Below are 12,607 nucleotides of genomic sequence, written 5' to 3' on the forward strand. Positions count from 1 at the left end.
GCGGTAAGCCTTGAAACCGGTTATCATCTCATGTCTAGTCCACGTTAGACAGATGATAACTTTAAATAATTTTACAGCCCTTTAAAGAGATTCGTAAGAATGAACATCCTTTGTGCTGTTTTCCTCTCAGGGATGCCCATCTGATCCCGGACCACACCATACGGGCGTTAGGACACATCGCTGTGGCTCTGAGAGACACACCACGTGTGATGGAGCCAATATTACAGATCCTGCAGCAGAAGTTCTGCCAGCCGCCATCTCAGCTCGATGTGCTCATCATAGATCAGCTGGGCTGTATGGTCATCACTGGAAACGTAAGCCAGCTCTTCTGTGTTCTGAAAATCAGGGTTGTTTGTTTGGATCGGTCTATAGTGCTAACATCTCCATGTTTCTGTCCCACAGCAATACATTTATCAGGAAGTGTGGAACTTGTTCCAGCAGATCAGTGTGAAGGCCAGCTCCATGGTTTACTCCACCAAAGACTACAAGGATCATGGATACAGGTGATTCATTTTTACATTTATTTATTATTTAGTGAAATGTTTCAGCAAATGGACTGATTTTTGGTGACAAATCTTATTTTGACACATATTTTGGGAAAATGCTTTGACATTTGTCAAAAACTCAACAATACACTCCTTTACCTTTCATTATGTTCATGGCTGTTTTTCCACATTGACCTCCATTATAAGGACATTTTTTGATTGCAAAGCCATGACCGCATATAATCATGCATTCTTGATTCTTGGGGGTTTTCCCAGTTGGGAAGAGATTGGATTGGTCATTTTTACTGTCGATCATCAGTTACAGTGCAAAAAAGAGCTTAGTTTCTGGCTTTTATAAGGAGTATTGTGTGTGTGTGTGTGTGTGTTAGTGTTAAGCTGTGGATGTTTAAATGCTTATAGAAAAATAAAGTTTCACACAAAAGTAGTAATAAGAAATAAGACTACGATTTCACAAAAACAAATCAACCAAGTTCAACAGACATGAGGACAAACGGAATGAGACTGTACCAAACAAAAGAAAAGAATTAAACAAAGATTACAAACCCATTTAACTCTTATACTCGAACTACAAAATAAAAGAAAATGTAAACCTTCAACGTCTGAGACATTGTATTTTACCTACTCTCTCTTCCAAAGCAAAACTTACAAATGTGTGTGATAAATTCGTAACCGAGTGTGTATAATGAATAAAATATGTACTAATAATAATGCTTTTGAGAAAAAACTTACTATTAAAATTCATCTAATTCAACATACTCTAGATATAATTTCTTCCTTTTAGTAATATTCTTATTATTTATATGGTTAATTTATATATTTATGTCAAACTGTTTAAATTGTATTGAGTGCTTCCCACACATAGACTTTACGTGGGCGTTTCGCCCAGGTATATTAATGACCACCCAAGTGTATTTGGTGACGCTTTTTAAAATGGATTTTGTTTTTTATTTATTATCATCCTTTTAACACTTTTTTTATATCAACATAACCAAATATCTGCAATTTGCATATCTTGTGATTCTGTGTGCTCGAGAACAGTCAACGCTTCCACAGACAGTCACGTGTGAATAAGTGCTGTAGGCAAGTTTCAGGTGTGTAAAGTCTAAGAAGCAAAGCATTAGTAATCTGCTTTTATTTGAGAGAGTACAGTTAGTGGTATAGTCAGAGAGGCAGTTACAGCTTAGGAAGGAAAGTAGAGACTAAACAGTTGAGTTTTTAGTCGTTTCTTGAAGACAGCAAGTGACTCTGCTGTTCTGATGTAGTTAGGGATTTCATTCCACCAACTGGGCAGATTGAATGTGAGAGTTCGGGAAAGTGATTTCTTCCCTCTTTGGGATGGAACAACGAGGCGACGTTCATTCACCGAACGCAAGTTTCTGGAGGGCACATATATCTGCAGAAGTGAGAGCAGATAAGAAGGAGCAAAGCCAGAGGTCGCTTTGTAAGCAAACATCAGAGCTTTGAATTTGATGCGGGCAGCAACTGGCAGCCAGTGCAAATGGGTGACTAGCGGAGTGACATGTGCTCTTTTGGGTTCATCAAAGACCACTCGTGCTGCTGCGTTCTGAAGCAGCTGAAGAGGTTTGATAGAACTAGCTGGTAGCCCGGCTAGCAGAGAGTTGCAATAGTCCAGTTTGGAGAGAACAAGAGCTTGAACAATGAGTTGAGCTGTATGTTCAGATAGGAAGGATCGGACCTTTCTGATGTTGTAGAGTGCGAATCTGCAAGATCGAGCAGTTCTAGAAATGTGCTCGGAGAAGTTCTAATGTATTTGGCTTTGGCTTTCGAAAGTTGCCGTTAATTGTATGCATTTTTACATGACCTTTTCATTTAAACCTACTTTCTATTGGCTTCGCAGTCAACTGCGAGCGCACAGCCATGAGAGCGAGAGAAACATTCAATAATTATTCTTTAATAAACGACTTAATAAAAAACTTTACTATACAAGAGGACGAAATGACATCTGAATTGGCTGCAGAATATTTAGAATATTTATATATATAGCACCGGTATTATATGTGCATGATATAATTCTTGACCTTTTTTTTGACTCAGTGTTGTTGTATTTGGCACAGGCACTGTTCTCTGGCCGTGATCAATGCTCTGGCCAACATTGCAGCCAACCTGCAGACGGAGCAGATGGTGGACGAGCTGCTGGTCAATCTGCTGGAGCTGTTTGTGCAGCTGGGGCTGGAGGGCAAACGGGCCAGTGAAAGAGCCAGCGAGAAGGGCCCGGCCCTTAAGGTACCCAAACATCAAATTAAAGCCCCCAGTAAACCCACAGCAGACGTCTTCTTTGTTCTAGATTTAAAGAGGTTTCGAATACCTCTGCAGACACAAGTGTTTGTGAACACTCCCCACTTTGGCGCCAGTGGGTTTAATGCACAGCCCCTTTCACACATACAGACTTTTCCGGAAAGAGATCATGTGTGAACGGGCCCTTTTTGAAAATGCCTGTAAACTCGTTCTGCCAATTTTCCGGAAAGAGCAATTGTAAGATTACTGATAACTTCCCGGAATGCTGCCCTGTGTGAATGCAGAAGGAAAATTACTGGAAAAAGAGCACACACACACATTTTGTTGACTATCGCTTTAAATTCAAATGATATTGTGCTCTTTTCGAAAGAGGGCAGAGCTACAAATGCCAGCATAGTGGCAGATTCAGAAACAAGACTAACATCCTATGCTAATAAGGGAGATATTGGGCCCTATAATACACAAGGCGCAAGACGTGTTTGGCGTGATTTGTTGCTATTTTCAGACCAGCGCAACAGTAATTTCCCCGTTTTGCACCACATTGTTTAAATAGTAAATCTATTTGTGCCACTTTGTGGACTCATGGGTGTGCTGGTCTAGAAAGGAGGTGTGTTAAGGCGCATTGTTGACGCGTTGCTATTTTGAGGAACTGAAATAGACCGCGCCATTGACCAGCTAAAAGTCCATTGACCTGCTCTAAAGTCCAGCGCAGTTAGTTATGCACCTATGCAGGTCCAAACTCTTACACATTGCTTAATACACACATGATGTACAGCAACACACAAATATCTTTACAGATAAAAAAAAATAAAGGATTTAAATATTACAAAAAAAAATTATTTTCTACATAAATATAAAAACCACTGCCTTTATGCTTTCTTCACCTCTTTTTCAGTTCATTCATGACAATCTGCATTTATATAATGTTATTATTAGTTGAAGTATAATTCATTATATGTATATTTATATTTGTTTTAATAAAAACTATTTAGATTTGCCCACCTGTCAGGTTTTGGAGACGTCTGCATCACCATATGGGGCGTATGTTTGGGACGTGTGTTTGGATATAGCTCAGTGTTTTGACCACACTTCATTATTATTGTTCGTTTATTCGTTTGCTGGAAATTAGAACTGAATTTGGAAATAGTTTTGAAACAAATCTCTGAGCTTAAACAAAATTAAATAAGTAGACTACTGGATGTCTTCAGTGGAGTAAGTTTCCACCGTTTCCTCATCCACGAAAGTAAAGAGTAAAAGTCAAGAGAAAGTAAAGAGGCCGAATGGAGGAGGCTCGTTCTTTATCCTCGCGCTGCAGATGCTCTGTTTGACTGTTTTCTCGCTAGTGAAGTGTTCAGTTTTTTGTCTTACAAAGTCCGCCATGTAAATAGCAAATATGCCATGGTGCGACGCAACTGACTCTTAAAGGGAATGGGAGACGAGACTCTGATTGGTTTAATGCATGTTATGCTCAAAACACATCCAGAACTCATTAAGTAAATAAGCACAACCCTGTTAGACCATGCGCCGCGGCGCAGAATGGATTTTTATCCTTAAAATAGCAAAATTGGATTCTGACACATCCTTAATGCTTTCCCCCTGACACGTACAAAGGGAGAACGTTCTGCAGACTTTTTTATCATGTTTGATTATAACAAATAAAGTGAATACATTTAGAAGCTGGTTATATTTACAGACTCTTGCCACACAACGCCACTCAGTGAGAGTGGTTGAGCTCAAGCACGCTAAGTGTGAAGTGTCTTGAAGGGGGCGGGGCATGTCAGATATTAGAGAGCATTTTATTGGTCAAGATTTGATGAGAAACGTCGGCGCCAGTGGTGGTGTAGTGGTTAGTGCGTTGACATGCACTCCGGTGCTCGTGGCGACCGGAGTTCGATTCCCGCCTCACGGTCCTATGCCGATCCTTTCCCTCTCTCTGCTCCCCATGCTTTCCTGTCAATACTCTCTACTGTCCTATCAAATAAAGGTGAAAACCCCTAAAAATAATTATATATATATTTTTTATGTTGATTTTTTTCCTCAGGCGTCAAGCAGCGCTGGTAATCTCGGAGTTCTCATTCCTGTGATTGCTGTGGTAAGAGAATATTTCTTTTTTGGACCAATATTGTACAGGTCAAACATTAGGTGCACACAGACTAAAGCTGTGATTGGGATTTCCCTGTTTATACATAAAGATAATGCTATTTCTTTTACGTTATGCTACAAATATACAGAAATATTGTCATGTACAATAAAACGTAACGTTTACTATTAATGCAGTTAAAAGGTTTATTGTGAGTTAATGCATTAGCTAACATTTTCATTTACAAGTAGCAGGGTATTTACAGCTGCTGTATATTTCTGTCCATTCGTATCTGTCTCTTTGTGCCCCCTGGTGGCATTGTTGCAAACTGCTGTTAGTCCTAAACACATTTCCGTAGTCCCTTTGTCCGTGGTGTCGTCACATGCAGCGGTAATGGTCACTCTGTACTGTTACTCACTGTATGTGTAAAAAGACATCTGACCTATTTTATTTTTGACCTAAGTTACTGTGTTGAACTGATATTTCTTTTAATGAACAAATAAATCGATATACAGTAAATGATGCTTAGAAAAGGGTATACAATTTGTCTTATACCCAATAAATGCTTTCCTGAGTCTGTTTTTGTGATTAAAATGAACATTATTTTTCCTCGGTTGCCAACAGTTTACACAATTATTGTTTTTGCTTAAACCCGATTGTAATGTGTTGTTCATAATGTTATCCGCCTGCTTTTTTCACCTTATAGCTAACCAAACGTTTGCCAGCCATAAAAGAGGCCAAACCGAGGCTGCAGAAGCTGTTCAGAGATTTCTGGCTGTATTCGGTTGTGATGGGCTTCGCTGTTGAGGGCTCAGGTCAGATATTCCATATTAATAAATGATCATGTGTACATCATTTAGTTTAACATTTTGTAGCATTTTGTCTGTTTATTTATATATGTTGGACAAATTACAGTACTGTGCAAAAGTTTTAGGCCAACATTAAATCTTTTAGTGATGGTTTAATGGATATATGTGACCCTTTTCCACAAAAAGTCATAAGCGTATCTTTTTTTGTCTGTTTATTTTTAAATTAGATTTATTTTTAAAATAAGATTCAATTTACTGTGCTAGGCTAAAAGTGACTCAGCCAGGCTAAATGGATTCAAATATGGTTCAAGACAACTGTTCAACTTCTTCAAAATAAGTGGAGTGTTGTGTAACCCGGATAACCTAGGTTACTAATGATAAATAATAATAATAATAATAATAATAATAAAGTGGAAGTGGTGTGAAAAAAGAGAGAAAGAAGGCAAGGAAAATGAGCCATTTCATCATTCTATGTATTAAAGTCATGGGCCCTTTAAGAGTCAATGGGAGAGCGAACGGAACTCCATCGACGCACCATATTTGGTCAAGAGAGGAAGTTATGATTGGAAAAGTTACGGTTGAGAAAGTTACGGTTGAGAATATTAAATGATGCAGAGAGATGATGGAGAGAGAGATAGATGAGACAGCAACAGAGAGAAATCCAGAGCCCCTCCACATTCAAGAAATCGTCGTTGGATTGAAAAGCTGATATCTGAGCAAGAAGCGGATGTGGCAGAGCTGTCAGCAGATACTGACGTGGATCTGGGGAGAATTTTATTGATGAAAATACACCTCTTCACTTTGGCTGGTTTTTTTGTATGAGTTGAAGCATTTTTAACAGTGTTACGATTCTTTGAACATTGAGGTGATTCATTTGAACAGAGTAATGATTCTTTGAACAGTGAGATAACTCATTTGAACAGAGTAATGATTCTTTGAACAGTGAGGTGATTCATTTGAACAGAGTAATGATTCTTTGAACAGTGAGATAACTCATTTGATCAGAGTAACGATTCTTTGAACAGTGAGGTGAGTCATTTGAACAGAGTAACGATTCTTTGAACAGTGAGGTGATTCATTTTACCTTATTCCTTATTATGGTAAACATAAGCCGTCTCTTTGTGTTTGGTCTGAATAATCATCATCTTTCCTCATTTTCAGGTTTGTGGCCGGAGGAGTGGTATGAGGGAGTGTGTGAGATTGCAACAAAATCCCCACTGCTGACCTTCCCTAGCGGAGAACCGCTGCGCTCAGAGCTGCAGTATAATTCGGCCCTGAAGAACGACACTGTCACGCCGGTACTGCTTGTTTTTTGTTCTGAAACACTGATCACAGGGCATCATTACCCCAAAGTATGATAACTGAAAGAGCTCAGGGCCCTGCAACTTAAGAAAACACATGCAGATAGTAAAAAAACACCAGCAAATGACCTAAATGCTGCTACTGATGGTGCTTGCGTTTAAGCAGCTTTTCATCTCGTTTTACACTTAAACAACTAAATGAATGCTTAAGTCTGTTTAACTGATTATATTTTAATTACATTACAACATCGATGCTGTAAAAGGAACTGTATGAAATTATAAACATTAAACGTTCACCAGAAGTTCATCAGTAGGGGAAAAAACACTAGCTGTGCCTATACCCTATTTGGTGCCGTGACCCGGATAGAGATTGAAATCTCAAATTTGCTGTTTCCAGGCTGAGCTCAATGATTTGAGGGGAACCATCATTAACCTGCTGGATCCTCCCCCGGAGGTCGCTGCGCTTATTAATAAACTGGACTTTGCCATGTCCACCTACCTGCTGTCCGTCTACCGGCTGGAATACATGAGGTACACCAGCGTTTTCACTCGAGTCTGATGGTTTTTAGACTGAACAGCCAAATGATCCCATCTCTTTTTTTCCTCCTCAGAGTGTTACGATCTCAGGAGTCTGATCGATTCCAAGTGATGTTTCGCTATTTTGAAGACCGAGCGATTCAGAAGGATAAATCAGGTGAGCGGGACCTGCTGTAATTTTATTTTCTGGATGATTTAAGGAATATGTATATACAGCAGGGAAAATAAGTATTGAACACGTCACCATTTTCCTCAGAAAACATATCTCTAAAGATGCTGTTGACTTGAAATTTTCACCAGATGTTAGTAACAACCAAATAAATCCCTATATGCAAAGAAATGTAATCTAATTAATTTACAAATAAAGCTATGTGTATAAAAATTAAATGACACAGGGAAAAAGTATTAAACACATGAAGAAAGGGAGGTGTATAAAGGCATGAAAAGCCCAGACAGCAGCTGAAATCTCTCAGTAGTTCTTCAACAATCCTCTACCCTTCCTCATTGAAAGTGAATAGCAGCTGCTTCAGTCTAACATCTACATTAGCAGGAGGATGAAGATGAAACCAGGGAGGACATTTCAGCAAGACAATGATCCAAAACACAGCCAAGGAAGCTTTCAAAGGCTTTCAGAGAAAGAAAATCAAGCTGTAGAATGGCCCAGCCAGTTACCTGACTTTCTCCTTGTGTCATTCCATTGTTATTACACATTATTGTTATGTTTGTATTGTTTATAAAAACTGGGGTTTTTACCAAAATCTGGTTCAATTCCATGTCAACAGCTTGCTAAGAAATATTATTCCAAGGAAAAAAGCATGTGTTCAATACTAATTTTCCCCACTGTATATGTATCTCAAAAAGGACTTACAAATTCAGTCCAACAAACATATACACAGCAATTGACAATACAATATACAAACAATGCTCACAGAAGTACGATAATAATAGATCAATAAAAATAATAAAAACATATAAATAAATCAAAATGCATAAATGCAAAAACAAAATAAATAAATAAAAACAAAATACTGACCTTCAGTTTTAATCTAAACTGGTCCAATCCGCTTCAGTTTAAATATTTCCTGTAGAATTTATGGCTTTAAACTAATTTATGAAAGGTTGCCAGATATTGTAGGATTTGTCTTCTTTCTGTTTTAGGGAGAATCTGATTTTTCTCTAGTTCCACATGTTTTTAAAGAGTATTTTATATGTGTATTTAAAGACCTTTTGTACATTTGTGATCCTGATCTACAAAACCAATCCTAATCCAGTCCTACCAATCCAAAACCATTTTTTTGTATAGTTTTTGAAATAATAAAATACATTGTATGGGTCAAAATGATTTTCTTTTTACGACAGAAATCATTTGAATATTAAGATCATGCTCAGTTAAAGTATTTTTTTTTACAAGTTTCCTACTGTAAATATATCAAAACTAATATTTATAACTATTTTTATACATTAAAACAGCGGTTATTAAAAAATAACAAGTAACACTAGCAGTAAATAAAAAGAAATGATAAAAAGACACATTCATCATTTTCAGTTTCAAAGGATAGAGCTGGAAATACTATGTGCTGTAGCCATGTTCAGACACGTAGTAACAGGAGCCCATCTTTAAAAAAAAAAAACCCAATTAAAACTCATTTTTAATAGTAATGTGCATTCATATGAACTTAATTTGTACATCTTGAAACTTGTTTTTCCTCAGTATTTTAGCAACCCTCGGATTCCAGATTTTTAAATAGTGCATCAATAAAAGCTTATTTATTCAACTTTTATAAAAAAACTTCATCTCAATTCCCAAAAACTGACACTGAGTGTATAACTGGTTTGACTTTGACTTTCTTTATCATCCACAAGCGGAATTTATCTTTGAATCACACCAACATCACGTACAAGTAACACAAATACATTCAACATCGTCACAAAAATCTCATTAATATCTAAATAAATCCTAGTCATACGTAAAACCCAGAATTTCACATCTTTTTATGGCAGAAGCTTTAATAATGCCATGTTCTTTCTGTTTAATTCTCATCATTTTCTAAATGTTATGGTCCTGGGTCATATTTGTGAGAAGTCAATGATTTTGATGTGATTTTGCTGTTTTTTCCCCACTCAGGAATGATGCAGTGTGTCATCGCAGTAGGTGACAAGGTCTTCGATGTCTTTCTACAGATGATGGCTGACAAGGTAAATCAAATCTTAAAGGTTTAAAGTGAACAAATTGACCTTGATTCGCTAATTTCTATATTCTTTGTGTTTTTTTGTCTCTAAGGCAAAGACCAAAGCCCATGAGGAGGAGTTGGAAAGTCATGCTCAGTTTCTGTTGGTCAACTTCAACCACATTCATAAGAGAATCCGAAGAGTTGCTGACAAATATCTGTCAGGACTCGCTGAGACGTGAGTTCTGATTCATTACTGTTGGCCATTACAATCATTCCAGACTATTCTATACTTCTGTGTTCTGTCTGTGGAGATGTTGTTTTTGTAGAAATGATCAAAGATTGAACTGAACTTAGTTAAGGCCCGGGTATATTTCGAATGAATAACTAAAATGGCAAACTTACGTTCGTTTCGGCAGTTTGAAACCGCTGAGGGAGCTAGAGGGAGTTCGTTTAACTTAGGCAGGGGCCGGTATAAGATTCTGACGGTATGATAATCTTGGATAAAAATATCACAGTTTCACGGTATTGCGATCACTGCTCTAAAATCTATTCTTTTTAAATGTCTGAGTAAAAAATACAACTTTTTTCCCATTGAAAACAATATATTTTATTCTTTGAAAGATTTCTAATATTTTGGAGAAGTAAATATGTCAGGCTAAATCATTCAAATGAATCATTGACATCTGCTGTCTTCGTTAGTTTCTAAAACACTGATTTCTTTACTATTTAAAACGGCATCTTTGGATATTGTTTCTGCTAAAGATACTGTTGTCCTAAAAGAAAAGCGTAAATAAAAAATCTTACACAGACCTTAGGAACGATATAGCAGAACATTTTGACTGTTTTAAAACCTTGACTTTTCCAAACCGCAGTATACCTTGAAAGCGGTTATCGCCCCATGCCCCTTTGAGAAACAGACTTTACTTTGGGAGAAACGCTTGATACTTTATTACCTGCGACTCGTTTGTGTTCTGACCACATGTGCTTGGCTGTACACTATATCAATAAAGTGTTTAGACTTTTAAAAACACTGTAGTAACACATTGAGCCACTAAACATTGTTCTTATGATGTTTTTCAACAGGAGGAAAACCAGAAATTTCTTACAAACACTTCAAATATAGTCTGTGTTAGTAAATGCAAGACTATTGATGAACTCCAGCATAACACTGTATGATAACGCTTCAGATGACTGTTCTAGAGCCTACAGCTAATCAATCTGGCACATTCTGGAGTGCTTTACAGGTCTAAAGAAAAATATTAATGATAAATGATCTTAAATAAAACAAATACATTTATAGAGATGGTATACAAGTATATAACTTTACTCACATGGGAACCGGAGACCACATGAATGTCATCTGATAATTGTAAGAAATAAGTCCAAAAGGCAGCTGACTGTGTAAAGCCACATAAAACAACACAAAAATATGATGAATATGCTGAGATCAGTGGCTAATCTGCCGGATTCAGCTGAGGTGAAGTGACGGTGACCAGCGAGACCTAGCTGTCACTCAAGTGGCCACGCCCTTAATTATGCAAACTTAATATACCCTAATATAAAGGAAATGGATGAGTTATAAAAAAATTCACCCCCCTCACAGTTGTCATGGAGGGTAATAATAGCTATATGAACCAAAATCGTTCTTTGTACCAGGCTGTAAACACCTTTATTTCTGCTGTAAAGTTGGCCATTCTAACAGAGGGCTCAATTGCACTTTGCTCTATTATGGAGCAGGACTAGTGGAATTTTGATGAATTGCAGTTTCAGCTACTTCCGTATTGGCCTCCCGAGGGAGAGCGGGAGGTTGCCGCTTGGTTCAAAGTCAGGCAGGAGAAAAACATTCAGCACAACAACACTAAGTTAGCAAACATTGTATCTCTGGTACAGATGGTATTCACACTGAGAGATTTAAAAGACTCTTGAGTCACACACTGGATGAGAAGCACAACCACATTGTGCCGTGTCCCATAAAATTCTAAACATTGTTCCATTCAGTGTCAGTCCGCGTCAAATAGAAAGCAGTGTGGTGTGCCTTGATGCAGCATCTCGCTGGAGAAGGCTGTTTGCCTTATATGACACATTTGTTCACTCATAGCCGCCATTGTCATTGTGTTTAGGAGACACTCGAGACACATTTACAACCACACCTACTGTGTCACTGGGTTCTCTGGATGTTCGAAAACAGTATACCGTCACTCAGCTTTTTTCAAGCTTCCTTTTTGGCCTGAAATGAAAAAGAACTGAGTTTGAAGTATACCCAGGGCTTTAAGTGTTTTAATGTATGTTGGTTGCTTATCAGTTTTTTGTATTTCCCCTCAGTTTTCCACACTTGCTGTGGAGCGGCCGTGTTCTGAGGACCATGCTGGATATATTACAGACTCTGTCTCTTTCGCTCAGTGCTGTACGTGCTTCGTTCTTTGCTCAGCTCAAGTTAACATGCAAATCATGGAGATATTTGTCACAAGAGATGTTTATGACTCATTATTGATTCTGTTTTTTAGGATATCCACAAAGACCAGCCATATTACGACATACCAGACACACCATATCGCATCACAGTGCCGGACACTTATGAGGCCAGAGAGGTACAGATACTGGACTTATTTGTTTGTTTGTGTGTGTGTTTGTCTGTTCTGTTTGGTTGATTACTTGGGTTAACACTAGGGCTGCACGATCAATCGAAAAAAAGATCACGATCTCGATTCGACCCTACACTCGATCTTAATTCAGCTATTTCTACGATTCAGCCAATTATTTTTTCAAGGTCAGAAGTTTTCTAACCTATGCAGAGGTTTCAGAAGCGTACACAGCATTGGTGTATCACAAATGAACACAGGTTTAACACCTTTACGCAAGAACAGGAAACTCAGCTTGCAGAAATATACATCCTGTCTGGCTACAGAGCTGCAGCTTAAAGGAAAACATTTAGCAGAATGCGTCAATG

General features: G+C 37.9%; 1 protein-coding gene across 4 annotated transcripts in view; it reads left to right on the forward strand.

Annotated features, from left to right (window-relative positions):
• Nucleotides 1–12,607, forward strand: part of pi4kaa (phosphatidylinositol 4-kinase, catalytic, alpha a) — a 56,157-nt gene that overhangs the window by 13,598 nt on the left and 29,952 nt on the right. For all 4 annotated transcript variants that reach the window (XM_056466447.1, XM_056466449.1, XM_056466448.1 and 1 more), the window contains exons 16-27: nucleotides 131–314; nucleotides 403–503; nucleotides 2,582–2,750; nucleotides 4,804–4,854; nucleotides 5,549–5,657; nucleotides 6,813–6,949; nucleotides 7,350–7,483; nucleotides 7,564–7,646; nucleotides 9,615–9,685; nucleotides 9,771–9,895; nucleotides 11,983–12,064; nucleotides 12,165–12,248. In XM_056466447.1, the coding sequence (XP_056322422.1) occupies nucleotides 131–314; nucleotides 403–503; nucleotides 2,582–2,750; nucleotides 4,804–4,854; nucleotides 5,549–5,657; nucleotides 6,813–6,949; nucleotides 7,350–7,483; nucleotides 7,564–7,646; nucleotides 9,615–9,685; nucleotides 9,771–9,895; nucleotides 11,983–12,064; nucleotides 12,165–12,248 (1,330 nt within the window). The remainder of the gene's footprint in view (nucleotides 1–130; nucleotides 315–402; nucleotides 504–2,581; nucleotides 2,751–4,803; nucleotides 4,855–5,548; nucleotides 5,658–6,812; nucleotides 6,950–7,349; nucleotides 7,484–7,563; nucleotides 7,647–9,614; nucleotides 9,686–9,770; nucleotides 9,896–11,982; nucleotides 12,065–12,164; nucleotides 12,249–12,607) is intronic.

This window comes from Danio aesculapii, chromosome 10 (genome assembly GCF_903798145.1).
Source record: "Danio aesculapii chromosome 10, fDanAes4.1, whole genome shotgun sequence".
Classification (NCBI taxonomy): Eukaryota; Metazoa; Chordata; class Actinopteri; order Cypriniformes; family Danionidae; genus Danio; species Danio aesculapii.